General features: G+C 41.2%; 1 protein-coding gene across 1 annotated transcript in view; it reads right to left on the reverse strand.

Annotated features, from left to right (window-relative positions):
• LOC149473602 (fibrillin-2-like) overlaps nt 1–20783 on the reverse strand; it is a 238911-nt gene that overhangs the window by 146570 nt on the left and 71558 nt on the right. Inside the window, exons 3-4 of the mRNA XM_089675603.1 lie at nt 12297–12379; nt 11403–11501 (exon numbers count right to left, since the gene is read on the reverse strand). Of these exons, the coding sequence (XP_089531729.1) occupies nt 11403–11501; nt 12297–12379 (182 nt within the window). The remainder of the gene's footprint in view (nt 1–11402; nt 11502–12296; nt 12380–20783) is intronic.

The raw sequence follows: 20783 nt of genomic DNA on the forward strand, positions 1-20783 counted from the left end.
TGTCTGGACAGTGCTGATTTGCCCTGTGCTGATCACATGCACTCTCCCAAGAAAAAAAAAAACCTCTCTAGCAATACACACTAAACTGAGCATGTGCAGAGTATCTCCACATGGCCAAAGGGGAGGATCAGAGAAGAGAGGATCATAAAGCATTTTTACACAATGCAGAGGATTAACCCCTTAGGTTCCACAGTAAGTATAACAAGCATGATTTACTGCATAGTTTAGTAACACTTTAATATACAATTAAAGCCTGGGATTGATTAGTCTGTATTGCTCCAGCTGCAACTGAGCAAAGTGTTGTCTAACAGGCAAGTATGGATTAGAAAACTGGCTGAACAGAATTAAACCTTTTCTTGGCTTGTAAGACAGTTGGTACGTATGCATTTTAATGTTATATTTAACGTGATATTAAAGGTTCGGGGTTTTTTTTCTATCACAAACATGTCATACTTACCTGCTCTGTGCAATGGTTTTGCACAGAGCAGCCCCGATCCTCTTCTTCTCGTTTCCTCTCCTGGCTTCTTCCCTTTGACCAGTGCCCCCAATAGCAAGCCACTTGCTATGGGAGCACTGGTGCATGCTTGCTTCTGAGCCCCGCTCTATGCGTCCATAAGACACATAGAGCTGCGGCTCGGCCACACCCCCCGTTCTCTCCTCATTGGCTCAGTGGCTGTGATTGCCAATGGCTCCCACTGCTGTGTCTCAGCCAATGAGAAGAGAGAAGAACCAGGACAGCTGAAGCTCCCGTGCACAACGCTGGATCGAGAGATAGCTCGGTGAGTGAGGGGCTGGAGGGGGGGCCAGCACCCAGAAGGTTTTTTGTTTTTTTTATAACAAACATGTCACACTTACCTGCTCTGTGCAATGGTTTTGCACAGATCAGCCCCAATCCTCGTTTCCCCCGCCGGTGCTCCTGGCTTCTTCACTTTGACCAGTGCCCCCAATAGCAAGCCACTTGCTATCGAAGCACTGGTGCACGCTTGCTTCCAAGCCCAGCTCTATGCGTCCATAAAACACATAGAGCTACGGCTTGGCCACACTCCCATTCTCTCCTCACTGGCTCAGTGGCTGTGATTGACAGCAGTGGGAGCCAATGCTCCCACTGCTGTGTCTCAGCCAATGAGAAGAGAGAGAAGAACCAGGACACCTGAGGCTCCTGTGCACAATGCTGGATCGAGAGATGGCTTGGGTGAGTGAGGGGCTGGAGGGGGGAGCAACACACAGAAGGTTTTTTGTTTTTTTTTGTTTTTATTTATAACAAACATGTCATACTTACCTGCTCTGTGCAATGGTTTTGCACATATCAGCCCCAATCCTCTTCTTCCCGTTTTCCCCGCCGGTGCTCCTGGCTCCTTCCCTTTGACCAGTGCCCTCAATAGCAAGCCACTAGCTATGGGAGCACTGGTGCATGCTTGCTTCCAAGCCCCGCTCTATGCATCCAAAGGACACATAGAGCTGCGGCTCGGCCACACGCCCTTTTCTCTCCTCATTGTCTGTGATTGCCAATGGCTCCCACTGCTGTATCTCAGCCAATGGCTCCCACTGCTGTGTCTCAGCCAATGAGGAGAGAGAGAATCAGGACAGCTGAGGATCCTGTGCACAATGCTGAATCGAAAGGTGGCTCAGGTGAGTGAGGGGCTGGAGGGGGGAGCAGCACACAGATGTTTTTTTTTACCTTCATGCATAGAATGCATGAAGGTAAAAAACCTTCAGCCTTTACAATCACTTTAAGAATTATAGCTGCTAGCTTATGCACTTTACTCCTGTGTGCAGCGCTGGATCAAGAAGGGGTTCAGGTGAGTATTGGGGGGGCTGTGAGGGGAGCAGCACACAGAATTCATGTACATAGCAGCACATAGAATGCATGAAGGTAAAAAACCTTCAGCCTTTACAATCACTTTAAGAATTATAGCTGCTAGCTTATGTACTTTACTCCTGTGTGCAGCGCTGGATCGAGAGGGGTTCAGGTGAGTATTGGGGGGGCTGTGAGGGGAGCAGCACACAGAATGCATGTACATAGCAGCACATAAAATGCATCAAGGTAAAAAACTTTCATCCTTTACAACCTCTTTAACTGTCTGCCTATACTTCTGCTTTACATGCGTTCTAAAATCTGAACATTTTTTTTATACATAAATGGACATTGGTTTATTACTTTGTGTTTTTCCAAGTTGAACAAATGCTAACGCTAAACTTTAATTTCCAAATTCCTTTCCTTTTCTTTTTTAAACAATGTTTAGGCACGTCGCTATGTTTAATATGTAAATATTGAGTTACCATAGATGTGTGTGGCAAAACTTATTACGCCTCTTGAAGCTATAACAAACATAAGGCATAGAAAAACATGAACCATAAATTGACAGACTATCCCCTGGTGATTAAAGCTTACTCCTATGCAAAATTATGTATAACATGAAAAAGAAATGTGTAAGATGATGTGAATGTAACTATTACCTAACTAGTCCTACAAATGAAAGAGCGGTATAGTTATTAGGGATCTGTAAAATACCATAATTAGCTGTTTTTCAGTTCATTTTCCTGTTACATCTGTGCTTATTTAAAAATCAAGTCAGGTCTGATGTTATTCATTACAGTCTGAAACTGTGCAGCCCTGTTGTACAAAAACAAATTTGCAAGGGGTCTAAAAATTCAAGAATCAGCAAATCAGAATAAGGAATATAAAACTGCACATTGCAGTGTTGTGATGTTTGATGTCTTTATAAATAGCATAATTTGTTCCTTTGCATGATGTATCTCACAGGGTGGATATGATTTAAATAAAGTTGATTTAAATCACTAGTGCAGCGGTTCTCATCAACCTGGGGGTCGAACGACCATTTCACAGGGGCCGCATAAGACCATCGGAAAACACATATTTCCGGTGGTCTTAGGAACCGAGACACCGCTCCTGTCTCAGGCGATCTGTGGGCGGGATGATATGCTGCCCCTGTAACCTGGCCACACCTCCGGGATCACTCAACAGCTCCGCCTCCTCGCCGCTGATTGGCCACCGGAACTGTAGCTCAGGAGAGGCACACAGGCAGCCAATCACCGGCGAGGAGGTGGAGCTTGGAGAGGAGGAGCCGAGCGGCAGCGCGCGGAGATCAAAGAAGATCGAGGGAGCTGCAGGAGCGAGTGAAGAGAGAGGCCAGAGAAGGAAGACAGCTGACAGGTAAGTGCAAATTTTGCTGCTGCAGCCAGGTATGCAGGCTGTAGATGGGAGAGGGAGAGAGCGAGCCCAGGCTGGAGCAGGAGTCAGCAAGGTAAGTATCATTGGTGTCAGTGGAAGGGATAGTGCCCCATCATTTGTGTCACTAATACCAACGATGGAGCACTATTCCTCCCCCCACTGACACCAACGATGGGGCACTATTCCTCCCCCCACTGACACCAACGATGGGGCACTATTCCTCCACCCACTGACACCAAGAATGGGGCACTATTCCTCCCCCCACCGACACCAACGATGGGACACTATTTCCCCCCCCCCACCACTGACACCAATGATGGGTCACTATTCCCCCCCCCACTGACACCAATGATGGGTCACTATTCCCCCCCCCTTACCCCAATGATGGGGCACTATTCCCCCCTCCACCACACTGACATCAATGATGGGGCACTATTCCTTCCACTGACACCAATGATGGGGCACTATTCCTCCCACTGATACCAATGATGGGGCACTATTCCTCCCACTGACACCAATGATGGGGCACTATTCCTCCCACTGACACCAATGATGGGGCACTATTCCTCCCACTGATACCAATGATGGGGCACTATTCCTCCCACTGACACCAATGATGGGGCACTATTCCTCCCACTGACACCAATGATGAGGCACTATTCCTCCCAATGACACCCACAATGGGGCACTATTCCTCCCACTGACACCCACAATGGGGCACTATTCCTCCCACTGACACCAATGATGGGGCACTATTCCTCCCACTGACACCAATGATGGGGCACTATTCCTCCCACTGATACCAATGATGGGGCACTATTCCTCCCACTGACACCAATGATGGGGCACTATTCCTCCCACTGACACCAACGATGAGGCACTATTCCTCCCAATGACACCCACAATGGGGCACTATTCCTCCCAATGACACCCACAATGGGGCACTATTCATCCCACTGACACCTACAATGGGGCACTATTCCTCCCACTGACACCCACAATGGGGCACTATTCCTCCCACTGACACCCACAATGGGGCACTATTCCTCCCACTGACACCCACGATGGGGCACTATTCCTCCCACTGACACCCACGATGGGGCACTATTCCTCCCACTGACACCAATGATTGGGCACTATTCCTCTCACTGACGCCAATGATTGGGCACTATTCCTCCCACTGACGCCAATGATGGGGCACTATTCCTCCCACTGACGCCAATGATTGGGCACTATTCCTCCCACTAATGCCAATGATTTTACACTATTCCTCCTACTGATGCCAATGATGGGGCACTATTCCCCCCACTGACACCAATGATGGGGCACTATTCCTCCCACTGACACCAATGATGGGGCACTATTCCTCCCACTGACACCAATGATGGGGCACTATTCCTCCCACTGATACCAATGATGGGGCACTATTCCTCCCACTGATACCAATGATGGGGCACTATTCCTCCCACTGACACCAATGATGGGGCACTATTCCTCCCACTAATGCCAATGATGGGGCACTATTCCTCCCACTGATACCAATGATGGGGCACTATTCCTCCCACTGATACCAATGATGGGGCACTATTCCTCCCACTGACACCAATGATGGGACACTATTCCTCCCACTAATGCCAATGATGGGGCACTATTCCTCCCACTGACACCAATGATGGAGCACTATTCCTCCCCACTGACACCAATGATGGGACACTATTCCTCCCACTGACATCAATGATGGGGCACTATTCCTCCCACTGACACCAATGATGGGGCACTATTCCTCCCACTGACACCAATGATGGGGCACTATTCCTCCCACTGACACCAATGATGGGACACTATTCCTCCCACTAATGCCAATGATGGGGCACTATTCCTCCCACTGACACCAATGATGGGACACTATTCCTCCCACTAATGCCAATGATGGGGCACTATTCCTCCCACTGACACCAATGATGGAGCACTATTCCTCCCACTGACACCAATGATGGGGCACTATTCCTCCCACTGACACCAATGATGGGACACTATTCCTCCCAATAATGCCAATGATGGGGCACTATTCCTCCCACTGACACCAATGATGGGACACTATTCCTCCCACTAATGCCAATGATGGGGCACTATTGCTCCCACTGACACCAATGATGGAGCACTATTCCTCCCCACTGACACCAATGATGGGACATTATTCCTCCCACTGATACCAATGATGGGGCACTATTCCTCCCACTGACACCAATGATGGGGCACTATTCCTCCCACTGACACCAATGATGGGGCACTATTCCTCCCACTGATACCAATGATGGGGCACTATTCCTCCCACTGACACCAATGATGGGACACTATTCCTCCCACTGATACCAATGATGGGGCACTATTCCTCCCACTGATACCAATGATGGGGCACTATTCCTCCCACTGACACCAATGATGGGACACTATTCCTCCCACTGATACCAATGATGGGGCACTATTCCTCCCACTGATACCAATGATGGGGCACTATTCCTCCCACTGACACCAATGATGGGACACTATTCCTCCCACTCATACCAATGATGGGGCACTATTCCTCCCACTGATACCAACGATGGGGCAATATTCCTCCCACTGATACCAACGATGGGGCACTATTCCCCCCACTGACACCAACGATGGGGCACTATTCATCCCACTGATACCAACGATGGGACACTATTCATCCCACTGACATCAGTGATGGGGCGCTAGTCCTCCCACTGCAAAATTACAGTTATGAAGTAGCAACGAAAATAATTTTATGGTTGGGGGTCACCACAACATGAGGAACTGTATTAAGGGGTCGCGGCATTAGAAAGGTTGAGAACCACTGCACTAGTGAAAAGGCTCAATTTAAATCATAATTTTTAAAGAGCAACTGTCATCTCTGTCCTGCAGCGGCTCCTCCTCTAATCCGCTGTTGACTCACCAACAGTCCCAATCACTTTAATGGGATGGCTGGTGATGCGGCAGTGACACAACAAGGTGAGGGACGTTGCGGCAGCAGGTGAGTGGATGCCCGCTAACAGGCGCTGCCACGATGGATCTAAAATGACAGGTGCTCTTTAAATGTAAGGAATCCGACTCATTCTTTCTGGTAGTTGGAATCTTTAATATTTGCAAACCAAATGAAGGTTTTCTTTTTAGAATAATAAGCTGTCAGGTTAGTAAAACTGCGATATCAGAATCGACTTTTGGGTTAATAGGTTAATCACACATAGCTGGAGAACTACTCAAATTGTTTTATTTCATGTTTTTTTTCTCATTGTTACTGTGAAATTGTGTGAATGCATCAAAGCAGTGCATGTTATCTGAGCTTGCAGAGCTTGGATTCACTGAATGAGTTTACCAAAAATATAAATATTGCAGAATATACAGCCTCATGCTACATAACTAAGCTCCATTTTATGCTGAATAAACTAAATTATTAATGTATCTTAGCTACAAAACTCTCTTTATATAGATTTTTACTCCAAAAGCATTTTATTAAAGTAAATTTGATAAAAATTTTAAATAATCTGATCTAAATAAAAATTTTTTTATCTAAATATAAAAAAAAAGATTTTGGATTTTTTTTTTTTTAAATAATCGCTTTTTATCCTCCCTGGTATCTTAGTTATGTTTAACTTGTATGACTTGTTGAATCTATAAGTGACATATTGGTTTAAGGCTTTTCAAAAATCTTATCTTCAGAATAAGCAAATATTGTCCAACTAGGAGAGGCGAGTATTCTTATTTGAATCTTGGTATGCTTTGTGTATTTGTGGCAAAGCTGTAGAGTAAACCAGTGTTAAACCTTGCCTCTATGCAGGAGCTTCCTGTAATAAACCATATTTTCTGCTCTTCCTTCTAGGGAAGGGTGACTGGCCTTGTTTCCTCCCCTTCCTATAATTGTCTGCAGAAAACCTGTCGTGGGTGGAGCCTGTTGGGTCCCTCCCACAGCTCCTCTCTCTACACAGTCTATGTACAGCACACTGATAATGTCACTACTACTATTACAAGGTAATAACCAGGTTTTTAAAAGCATTTGATGCACAGAAAGTGGATTTATAGCCTTTTTGGCTATTAAAGCATACATTTCAATGAAAGTTTTTGTGCTTGGAGTCCAGCTTTAAATGGACAGTACCTATGTTACAAAGGTCTTCTATAAATTCTAAATGATTGGTATAAAGGAAGACTAAAAGATTAAAATAATTTGAAATTTGGCACCAAGAACCACTCCAGACAAAGGGTTGGCTATTTAACTTTTGTGCAGAGTTAAATTCTTCCCAGCTTAGAAATTTTAGTGATTTCCCCTTGATATCCAAGAAATACAAATTAGCTAAATCCCTCCTGCTTTACTTTCTAACATTCCTGATAGTACATGGGGGACCCTTTTCTCTGAATCCAGCCTAGAGGCACGCTCTGCGTTTCCTGGAGGCTCCTATTGCCCAGTGCCAAAAGAAACACTCATTTAATTAGTGCAGCCTGGAGACTGAGCCCAGACTGGGAGAGGAAAAAAAAAGACTTTCACAAAACAAGATTCAATTAGAAGTCTTAAGATACCATTTAAAAAAAAATTCTGTTTGTTTAAAAGGGTCAATATCTGAAAATAAACTTTTTTGAAGAACGCACAAATTATAATTTAGGAAAAGTGCAGCAACAAACTGATTGGAGTTGTTTATGTGGAGTTTGTTTTTTTTTTTCGGAAATATCCTTATTATTTTATACATATCAGTCAATTGTCTCATTGTGAAATTGTTTTGTTCAGAGGTTCACAAAAACTTTTAGAAACTGTTATCAGTGTACAACATACGTAGTTATACAGTAATGCATAATTAAAAAAGAGAAAGGTCCATCAAATTCAGTTCTCCATGAAGGACAACTCTTGGATGTACACGTTACCAGTGTTACTTGATTTCCTGTACATCAGATCACTGAGATCTCAGATCAGCTAAAGTAAAGTTCAAATCTCAATCGATTCAGCATGAACCTGCCAAAATTCAAACTATGTATGAGCAAGCTGAATATACCAAGTTGACAGATCAATCAACTTGGGTACAACCAGCCTACCGGATTTTATATGCGATTATCGCTAGTAGCTAGTCTACCCGCTAGCAATATTCACGGTCTTGTCCCGGATTGGAGGAAAGAAATTCACTTGATTCCCCCATTAACAGACAGTGTTGACAAGGGAATCCCTCCCACTGAGCTATTGTATTCTCCTGGTGGAGGGGCAGGGAAAGTCATCCCCATCTGGAGAATACAATAGCTCAGTGGGATGGATTCCCCTGTCAACACTGTCTGTGTTGATGGGGGAATTAGAGAATTTCTTTTCTGCAACCCATGGTTGCAGGAAAGAAATTCGCTCAGTGTATGGGCTGTATAAAGTATTGTTTTAAAAGAATATGCAATCAGCCAAACAATCAGACAGAGAGTAACTGTAACTTTCAGTTTACTAAATAGGTGCAAAACTAGAAGTATAGAACTATATAGAAACTAGTATAGAAACTAGAATATAAAACAGGTTCAGGATGGCAAAATACATGCATATACTGTGGAATATTGCAAAAAGAAATATGAAAGCTGCCCAAGCATAGACCTTTCACAACAGTGTCTCTGTGACTCAAGACATTCTAAATGCTAGATTACTGTAACTGATTTCTCCTCTGCTGGATAACACCTAAGCCAAATGTCGGAGGAACTAATTTATAAAAACTGGAATACAGTAGCTGGTATTTAAACCAGCTGATTGTTTGTGTCACCCTCGGTCCTCCTTACCAGTGCAGTCCATAAGGTAGACCATGAGGATTCGATTCTATGAACTGTGCAATCTTTTAACCCCTTTTAATCTAGTCTATATACGGCAGACAGAAAGCTTTGCCAATGTGTGCTAATGTACCTGTACATCAATGTGAATCGGCAGCTCCTGCGTGGTTTACAGAGCACGCTCTTGGGAGCCTGGCGATCAGTATGGACACAGCAGATCCCATTGCCACTGTGTCTGGGCAATCACATGATCACATGGTGTTTTACCATGTGATTGCTGTGTCCAATCACAGCAATCACATAGTTACCCTAGAAACTGAAACAAAAGATTGCTTCTCTCTGTTCTCACTTTAAGAGCAGAGAGAAGCGATTCTGCAGCCTGTGAGTGTACAACAGCCTGTCAGGCTGCTTGTACACTCACAGACTGCAGTGCCAGCCTTCCCCTGTGTACCTGAGCACTGACCCACTGTACGGACAATAAACAATGCAGCCAGTCCATGTCACCTGTCCTAGTGCTCACAAAAACACCACCATACATCATACCAATGTCCTGATCACTGCCATACCAGTGTCCTGATCAACACCATAACCCATACCAGTGTCCTGATCACCGCCATACCCCATACCAGCGTCCTGATCAACACCATACCCCATACCAGTGTCCTGATCACCGCCATACCCCATACCAGTGTCCTGAACACCACCATACTCCATACCAGTGTCCTGATCACCGCCATACTCCATACCAGCGTCCTAATCAACACCATACCCCATACCAGTGTCCTGATCACCACCATACCCCATACCAGTGTCCTGATCACCGCCATACCCAATACCAGCGTCCTGATCAACACCATACCCCATACCAGTGTCCTGATCACCGCCATACTCCATACCAGCATCCTGATCAACACCATACCCCATACCAGTGTCCTGATCACCACCATACCCCATACCAGTGTCCTGTCACTGCCATACCAGTGTCCTGATCAACACCATAACCCATACCAGTGTCCTGATCACCGCCATACCCCATACCAGCATCCTGATCAACACCATACTCCATACCAGTGTCCTGATCACCGCCATACTCCATACCAGCGTCCTAATCAACACCATACCCCATACCAGTGTGCTGATCACCACCATACCCCATACCAGTGTCCTGATCACCACCATACCCCATACCAGCGTTCTGGTCACTGCCATACCCCATACCAGCATCCTGATCACCGCCATACCCCATACCAGCATCCTGATCACTGCCATACCCCATACCAGAGCCCTGATCACCGCCACACAGCATACCCATACCAGCATCCTGATCACTGCCATACCCCATACCAGAGCCCGGATCACCGCCACACAGCATACCCATACCAGCATCCTGATCACTGCCATACCCCATACCAGAGCCCTGATCACCGCCACAAAGCATACCCATACCAGCATCTTTATCACCACCATACCCCATACCAGCATCCCGATCACCCCATATACCATGCCAACGTCCTGATCACCACCATACCCCATACCAGTGTCCTGATCACTGTCATACCCCATACCAGCATTCTGATCACCACCATACCCCATACCAGCATTCTGATCACCACCATACCCCATACCAGCATTCTGATCACCACCATACCCCATACCAGCGTTCTCACTGCCATACCCCATACCAGTATTCTGATCACTGCCATACCCAATACCAATGTCCTGATCACCGCTATACCCCATAACAACATCCTGATCATTGCCATACCCCATGCTAATGCCCTGATCACTGCCATACCCCATATCAGCGTCGTGATTACTACTATATGTCATACCAGTGTCCGGTATTTTAGGGTCTCAACTGATCAATTTTCAGATATATCCCATAGTTTGTAGACTCTATATCTTTCACATGGACTAAATAATATAAACTGTTTTGGGTTATTATTACCGAAAAATTTAGCAGAATACATTTTGGCCTAAATTTATGAAGAAAAATTGTTTATTTGCAAAATTTTATAACAAAAGCAAAGCAAAAAATGCTTTTTTCATTTATATAGCAAAAAATAAAAAACCCAGTGGTGCTCAAATACCACCAAAACAAAGCTCTATCTGTCTCAAAAATGATAAAAATGTAATATGGGTACAGTGTTGTATGACTGAGTAATTGTCATTCAAAGTGTGATAGTGCTGAAAGTTGAAAATTGGTGTGGACTAAAGGCAGTGAAAGTGCCTGGACTTGATAGTTAAAGTATGAAGGTGCTGAGAGCTTGGAACTGATGCAAGAATCAATGTATTGCCTTTCCTAATGAGGCATAAACAGAGACGAAATTCGTACTTTGCTGTATGACAAGAACGTTTTTCATGTAATAAAGCAATGAATGATAAAAGTGTACCTATATTTGTATGCGTATTTGTTCCCTCTTTCACTCACCTGCACCAGCCCCGCAAGTAGGAGACAGCTGTCCATTTAAACATGTACACATGTTTGGTCGCGAGCAAAATCCATCTCCACATGAATTCCGACAGATTGCTGTGTAAAAAATATATATATGTATATATCAGTATAATAACAGACACAGAGTTACATCATTCATGAGTTTTCTGTTGATGAGGAATATTGAGGAGGATGGAAAACTGCTTTAGAAGGCTTATTAAAGCCCAAGCCTTTTTTTAAGCTTTGGAGTTGTAAAGAATGGCTAACCCACACTCCCTGTTTTTACACAATTTAACAGCCCAGTATTTGAGCTTCGACCAGCCCGATGTATGCAATATTAACAGGATCATCTAGAAGTGTTAATTTTGCCTAAGCAATACCCTGAAAAATGTACCTTTTTTCTGGAACTTCTCCTGTATAAAACAACTCTACAGTTTCTGGTATGTGAGTGGTATTTCTCCTGTGCCTACATACTCGAATTCATATATGTGCAATGTAAAATCTCAGGCACTGCTGTATTTGACTAATAGTCTTTTTTTTTCTTGCATTTGGGGCAGTTTCTTTACTATCCTGAGATAAGGAGCAGACAGTAAGATTTAGGTCTTATCCTGGGTATTAAACTGAAATCAGCTGGTGCAAGTTATACCTTTTTTACTCTCTCTTGTACTATGCAACCTTCCAAACACAAGACTAGACTTTGAGCATTAGAAAAAAGGGAGCTTTGGGTAAGATATTTAATATTCTCATGCAAGTGAAGACAAAAAAGGATTAAAAGTCCTAGGTGAAACCTAAAGTTGGTCTAATCTATAGTTGTCATTTTCAGTTGTGTGAATACTTGTTGAAACTTGGGCAACATAACTTTTTTTACTAACGGAAAGAAAACACACTTACGAACAATGCACTGGTTTCCCCCTGGTAATGTTTTCCATCCTGGGCAACAGTAGGAATGGAACCGAGATCCACAAACATTTGGCCTGAAAAAAAAAAAAAGTTCCTTTTAAGTTTACAAGCTTTACACTGCATTCATACTTTACACAATGTAATCTCTCCAAAAGATAAGAAAAGCCTTATTAACACAGCCATAAAAAACTAAGCTCTAAAATACCGCCACCTCCAGGCATGAGAGTATGACCTGATTATTACAGAAAGGAGGTTATTGGTGCCCTGGCACAGAATCATCTTCAGCATGCCAAAAGCAAACGAGTGGCTGTGCTTTGTATCACTACACTGTAGAGTGCTGTAAGGGCAAAGGATGTCCTGCCAACATCATGACATCATAAAGTCCTAAGTCAGCAGATAACACTTCCAAAACTCCCAGCATGAATGTCTGCATCTGCTCACCATGCACTTTGACAGCTCATGCCCAGCAGGAGATGGAAACTTGTCAAGGAAATGTACAGTTTTGACTAATAAATATGTTTGAGGAATATCTACATAATCAAAATTACCTTTATATCTTTTTGTACCAGTAATGTATTGTTTGTTGAAGAAATAGTTTGTTAAATATCTAACTTCTGAGGAACAAATAGTGGCAACAGCAATCCATTAGGCTGACATTTTTTTTCAAGGGTATTAAATCATACTCATGCAAAATAAACTTGTACAAATGTATTTTTTACATGCATTTTAAGCATACAGTATTTATACCATACATGTGTTTTATATACATAGGAATTGTTGAATTTAACACCATTTACTTAAATCAATTGGTAAGAATGGGGTCTTAATAATTTTCACAGACACTGGAGCAATGCCAATGACACTACTTACCAGTGGTTTTCACTACTATGGCAATTAAAAGTACACGTTTTATAGTATGAGGAGAAGACTGAGGCAGAAGAGAAGACTAAACCTGCTGTATTTATTTGCAAGAAAATGAATTATAATTATTATTATTATACAATTTGATACAAGAGGAAACAGAGGGCCCTGCTCGTTAGAGCTTACAATCTAGGAGAAATTACTTAGATACTCCCACAGCTCCCAAGTTAAAAGTATCTTGAAGTATAGCTGAAGGTAAACTGTTTTTTTTTAGATAGAGTGGAGAGGAATTAGAACAAAATCTGAGTGGTCTCCAGAACAGAAATACAGGGGAAACCTTCCAACAGGGACATTAGTTAGAGTGACTCTGATGATTACTAGGGATTTCCCTCAGCTGCAGCTATGGGACAGGAAGTAAAGGCCACAATATACTGAAATGAAAAAAAAATTGGCCAGCAAATATATTTATAAATCTCCTCTGCCAAAAAACTCCTTTTACTTACCTGCTAGTCAATACACACGGATTGTGGTATATGCACAGTGGAGCGTACAGTCTCGGCCCATACCAAGCATATAAAATGGCAAGGATGGAGTCAGGTGCACGCATGCACAGGAGCTACATCATCAGTTATGTCTCAGTAGGGACTGTAAGAACACACTGGACCCAGAAGAAGAGGAGAGAAAAATTTGCAGCGGTGGTGACAGAGTGGCATCAGGGACCTAGCACCTCTCATTGGAGGAGAGCACACTGTATATTATAGTAAATGTTGCCCAGCCACCCACCTAGTTGGGTTGAACAGCATGACAAGATTTTAAAAACAAACACACAAGCTTAATTAAACATTCAAAGAGACTATAGACGCCATAGCTTGGTATGTATGCTGGTATATCTTAAAGGAGAAGTATAGCCAAAGCTCTTTTGACTGTACTTCTGTGGATCACAGCAGTGCAGTTATTTCTGCACTCCTGTGACCCGTTTTCAGCTGACAGTGGGCTGAAGCCTGCTATCGGCTGACATCACTTAGCCGGTCCAGGCTGGGGAAAGATCCCGACTTCAAAGATGGTCAGTCCCGCTCAGTCCTGCTCCATGATCAGAATGGCTGTGAAAACTCAATGGTCAGCAATCATGTTATCACTGAGTTCTCACCCTTAGAGCTGGCAGGGGACAGATGACTGGGCAAAAAAAAAAAACCCCACGCTTCTCTTTTAAGCTCATTTGTGATAGATTACTCTTTACTAACTAAACTCATTGGCATGTAGTTCCATGGAACGCAATCAGACCATTGGCACCTAAATATAAAGTGCATACGGTGCCCATGAACAAAGAAAACACTAAAGTATGTTTACTTGAGTTCTCCCTGTCATAATTTCGAATTCTGTCCTTTCCACCTAGGGGTTTTGGATATTCCAGTTCATCTTTGTGTTTTCCAGCTCCTGCAGTTGCATTACCCATAATATAACACAACAAACCCATAGCCACATCAGTTGTGCAGACCTAGAATATCTCACCAGTTGAGCCCCTGAAGGAAATTGTCAGGTAGTTTTACTCCCCAGCATCTACCAAAAATTAAAACAGATTTGGCTCGACTGACCTCTACGTTCAGTTAATTTTCACATTTCAACTATGGGGTTAATAATTTGGCAAATAACTTTGCCTTTACAAATGATACCAAAGTGACACATATACCGTACAGGATTAGTGACAAACAAAATTGTAATTTGTTGGCATTTGCTTCCATTATTTAATGTTCTCTATATTTTAGATTGTAAGCATGAGAAAGGCTCTCCTAACCCTTTTGTCTTGGATTGTTTTGCAACTGTACCGTATCAATTTATATTGTAAAGTGCTGCACAAGCTGTTGGTACTATATAGTAAATCCTGTATAATAATAATTATTATTATATTAAGGGCCAAAGAAAGTAAAAAAATAAATACAAAATAAACTTTTTTCTAGGTTTGACCAGAGGCAGTTTTTAAGTACATTTAAACCTCAACTAAATTATATTTAGTTAGCTAACCCATTATATATGATTTTTTAATTAAATATTATTTCAACCTTTTTTTCATCCTTTGTTGCATCTTTTCAGCTACTTTCTGCCTACATTCATGCACTCCAGGCAACTGGTGCAAGTAATTGCCTGATGGTGACAATAGCGGAACATGCCTGTACAATGTACATTGGCAGAACAGAATTCTGCAATTGGAGCCATTTATGATGATACCAAACTACAAATTAAACAAAGGCTTTTCATCCATTTCATACATGCTTCTAGTCCCTGTGCTATGTATTTATATGTGTAACTGGCCCCATAGAGAATCTAATGGTATTTCCCAAATACCAGTGCAGAGCACAGTTACTGAAAGCATGCGGATAAAGGATGAACAGTGTATCTAGTGAAAGACACCACAAAAGTAAGTGCAGCCAACACATTACAATAACTTCCCCAAATATTGCACAATTGCTGAATTTTTTTTTCTTAAATGAACCTGTGATCAGCCCACATAGGACAAAGGTTCACTTTACTACCCACCTTCCGCCATTTCGGTAATGCTGTTTTCCAAGTGGTCAATCACTAGGCTCACAGTCTGCACTGTAGGGGTGGGGTGAGAGTTTTTTTTAAGTCTATGTAAGTTCAAATTAGATCAACCTAGAACTTACAAAGGACTTTTTTCCATGTCATTCTTGCAGACAAGGGGCACAGTGATGAGGAACTGAAGTTGAGGTTAGCATTAGCACCTTTAAATAAATCTGTTGCTTTGCCCTGCATGGTTAAAGCAAAGGTTCCCGTTAAAGCCCGATAACAGTAGAACTATGGTTTGGTAAAGTGAAACTTTTGGCACTATAAATAAATCACTTTCAATACATGATTCCCCGCAAGTATTTGCATATGTATCACTACATTCCTATGCAACACTTTACACAATCAGAGGTGCACATGGGTTTGTATACATTCAGCCACATTGTGTGCTTAGTTACTAAAATTCAAGAACATAGTGAAGGGCAGAGGGCTTACATACCAGTTTAATGGGTGATTATGGTCAAATGACAGGTATCTTTTTACTATACAGTGTTGTCTCAATGAAGCTTTATCATAAAAATCTGCTTCCCTCCACTTCTAAAGTTAGTCATACACCAGCAAAATTTAGTTTGAATGTTGTTAAGGTAATTCTTAAAAATTTTCAGCGCATTAGATTTTGCCAAATATTGCGTCAACAGATTTTGCTTGAAAACCCTGAAAATTTCATCCAGACCTGCTACTTGAATGGGCACTCTTTTGTGCCTAACATATGTACAAATTTCCTTGAATGAAAACATCATTCACAGTACAAAATTTTAAATTTCGTTTATTTGAGAAAAATTTAGCAGCCTATATCTTGTATATTTTCTTGTCACTACAGTCAAAAACGATCATCAATTTGACACCAGTAGCCATTAGAAAATCAGATGAATGTTCCAAAAGGGAAAATTTGCAAACAGAGTTTTACTGGAGTATAATCTTCATAACATGGTTCTAAAGGTAACAGGTTTTTTTTACTTTAATGCACTCTCTGCATTAAGGTATAAAACCTTTGTGCCTCCCTAAACACTTATCTGACACCTCTCTCAATCCAATGTCCCTGCCAGCAGCCCCACTCTCCTCTCTTCCTGCATTCACAGTCTTTGCTATGACCAGTGGGAGCCATTTACTCTTTCTTTTGTCAGTCAACTTCTGTGAGGAGAGTGGGGGCCATGGCCGAGCTAGGCTGTGTGTGTCTACAGAGTGAGCCTGCAGGTGTGCCCCCATAGCAAGCAGTTTTGGGACACATTCACAGAAGAAGAGGAGCAGACAGCGCCAGCAGGGGACCCCATAAGAGGAGCTAAGGGGCCTCTGTGCAATACCATTGCACAGAACAGGTAACTAAAACATGTTTATTAACTGAAGGGTTACCACCACAAGGATCAAACACACACATCACTACACAATAGACTAGTGAAAGAAAATTAAAAAAAAAAAAAAAAGAAAAAAGTAGAAACAAAAATCTATCTACTAAAAGTATTCAGATCAAAAACATGTAAAACATCTCACTGGTTAAACTTGTTTAAAACCTGAAAACAGAATTTTACACATTTATGAGCTAAACTTCTGCACAGAACCCAAACCTTTTGGGGGAAGTGCTCCTATAAATTGTTAGTTCTGCAATGGTTCGAAATCAGATTGGCAGTTACATGACAAGGAATAATGACATTGACTGCTTCTGGCTTTTAGATCAGTGCCCTTTTTACCAAGTAGAAATAAATCAAACAAAGCACACTTGGTTTTTATAATAAAGTATGTTACATTACACCTCTCCATTTAGCTCTGTCTGGTATACTGATGAAAGGGCACTGCTTAAGTTTAACATCAGCTATGGCAATAGGAGGACTAAGGATGTGGTGCTTTGGTGCAACAAAGATTCGATGATTTGGCGGAGAATATTTTACCGCATAAGTATGCAGTGAGGTTTGGCCAACAAGGGGCAGCTTTTCCTGTGTTAGGAACAAGCTCACACCGCAGACCCTGGAATAAAAATAAAAGACCCTAGCAAAATAAAATATAACTTCCTCAAAAAAACAAATCTTTGAACACCAAGCACCAATCCATACATTTTTTGGAGAAATTAAGAAAAAATCTATAAACATGAAGAAAAGAACCAAAACAAAACACTAAAAAGAAGACTGCAAGGAATCAGGGTCAGCAGCTAAATAGCAACTTTAGTTGCTCTCCTTATCTGCTTCTGCTTCAACATCTGCTTAAGCACACCTTTTTTTAGTGAGAAGCCCTCACTATTGGCTCTTCTAAGCCAACTGGCCATATTTCAAAGACCAGGAAGTGCATTATTGGTAGATTGATGATAGTTGTTTGCTATGGCATCGAACAGCCGCATTAGTCCACCACAAACCCAACCTGAACCTCGTCCCTGGTAAGAGGTGGCGGTAGAAAGCAGGTTCCAACACCTACCAACAGAAATTGAAAATTTAGAGGATTTCTAAATTGCTATACCTGCATATATGTTCACCTAACTTTCTGAGTACCCTGTGAGTCCTAAAACCTTGGTTGGTTATAATATGCAAACAGTGATTTCTGGAACGTTGGTCAAACTCAGTACTGCCCTTTCCTGCCTCAGATGTCTTACTTCATTATGAGGGACAGCCAAGGTCCACCTTAAAGTTTCTGCTCAGCCTGAGCAGAGGCAGCCTCTCTTAGAAAAACAAAGACCTACAAGATATTACACCTTTCTCATAGTTCTATATTCATTGGTTGTATTTGTAAACTCAGGTACTGTGCATAATGTGAAATATGGGTCTGTGTGCATTTTACCTTACCACCTGTTTGATAAATGAACAGTTACTGCTCATTGTAGCCTCTCTCTCCCCATTCATTTTAAATGATATGGGGATTTATAAAATAGCCAAATTGTTATGTTAATTCTTTCACAGATTTTTTTTAAAGAAGTCCATGCATTTTTCTACTATTCACAATACTCTAGCTTTCTGAAGATCCACCATAGAGGATTCAATGGAACACTGTTTACTCAGAGTATATCCTAAAAAATAATAGCTCAATTTGCTCAGCCTAATGTTTTCCATTTGGCTTTTATAATACACTCCTGGCATCCACAAAGCAAGATGTTTTTCAAGACATTGGCTTTTTATTTATATAACATGTACAGATATATATTTCATGCTAATTCAGAACCAATACACAATAAATTCCAGATTGTTTTTTCTATACAGAATGACATTTCTATTTTTTGATATTGACAAAAAGTGGAATTAAGTCACAAAAAAATATGAAATGCCCTAGATCATCCACCTTATGACGAAAATAGATGTGTAGCTAGTAATATGTTAGACTTTTAATATAGGCTGGATAATGTGACATCTGGTGGCCATTACAGAATTGAAGCTTGGCAATTTTCTTTGAAAGTATTTAATCTACCAGCAGAATATCGAGCTGAAATCCATTCTCATGAGCTCACATATTTGTAATCTTCAAGGCTTTATAAACTAGGGTCATGGAAAGAGTAAAATGAATATTGTCCTGCTAGCCCTAAACTCCCTAAGGTGTGTTGTACAATGGGCTTTGACAGCATAAGTGAAAATTATAATATGGAAAATAGCTGTCTAGATTTAGAAAAATTAGACAGATTTAGAAAAATTAGAGAGTTTTGCAAATTAAAGCTCAACTAAACCTTTAATTTACATCTGCTAAATACATTCCAGATGCATCAAAACAAAAGGTTTGCAAAGTCTTACAAGTTGTTTTCTTTAGTAATCATTCACAGCCTGAGAAGAAAGGCCTGTCATTTGTCTGTATGATACAGAGAAAGACCCTTGCTCTCTGTGTAGAAGCAGATGTCTCTCTGCAAAGGTCCAACATGCCTCCTACTGAGTCAGAGCTAGAGGTTTCCAATCAGCAGGGAGCATGAGCTTTCCCACATGCAAGAAAAATATATTTTAAATATATTTAAAAAATATTCTTCCCAAATATATTAACATATATTTGAAAAACTAAAAATGTGGCCGTATTCAATTATATATATATGTATATATATATATATATACTGCATGTTGTAATGCGTTTTTATATATTACAAAATATATGAAAAATATTTTTAAAAATATATTTTTTTAAAATATATTTTTCAGATTTTTTTTAACATATAAAAAAGTCATTTTAACATATATCTTTATATATATTTGTCAATAGATTACAAAAATGTAGATTAAATGTATTTTTAAAGACAAACAGTATATTTGAAAATGTATTTCTAAAAATATTTTTCATATATTTTATAATAAAAACACATTTCAACATACAGTATATATATATATATATATATATATATATATATATATATATATATATGTATATATTTATTTTTTAAATATATTGAATATGGCCACAATTGTAGTATTTCAAATATATGTCAATATATTTGGGAAGAATATTTTTAAAATATATTTAAAATAACATTTTCTTATATGAGGGTTGCTACTTGCAGAGCTATAGGTCTGTTTTAGCAGAAGGCATGTCAGTTCTCTACAGAGAAGTCACTGCTTCCACACTTAGAGTAAGGGTCTTTCTATGCAGCATGCTGGCAGGGAAGAGGCATTTTTATAGAGAAACTTTGCAAACCTTTTGTTTTTATGCACCTGGCATGAACTGTATTAAGCTTATTTTATCATTTTTTTGTGACAGATAGAGCTTTCTTTTGGTGGTATTTAATCACATCTGGGTTTTTTATTTTTTCTTAAACAAACCAAAAACCACTGAAAATTTTGAAAAAAAAAAGTTTTTTCTTAGTTTTTGTTATAAAATTTTGTAAATAAGTGATTTTTCTCCTTCACTGATGTGCGCTAATGAGGCTGCAGTGATGGGCACTGATAGGCTGCACTGATGGACACTGATAGGTGGCACTGATGGGCATTGATGAGGAGGCACTGGTAGGTGGCACTGATGGGCATTGACAGGCATCACTGGTGGGCACTGAAAGGCAGCACTGATACATGGCACTGATATATGGCACTGTTAGGCGACACACAGACTGGCACTGATAGGCGCCACTGACTGGCACTGTTAGGCGGCACTGAC

This window comes from Staurois parvus, unplaced genomic scaffold, assembly GCF_062004578.1.
Source record: "Staurois parvus isolate SC_StPar_1 unplaced genomic scaffold, SC_StPar_1.0 ptg000013l, whole genome shotgun sequence".
NCBI classification, from domain to species: Eukaryota; Metazoa; Chordata; class Amphibia; order Anura; family Ranidae; genus Staurois; species Staurois parvus.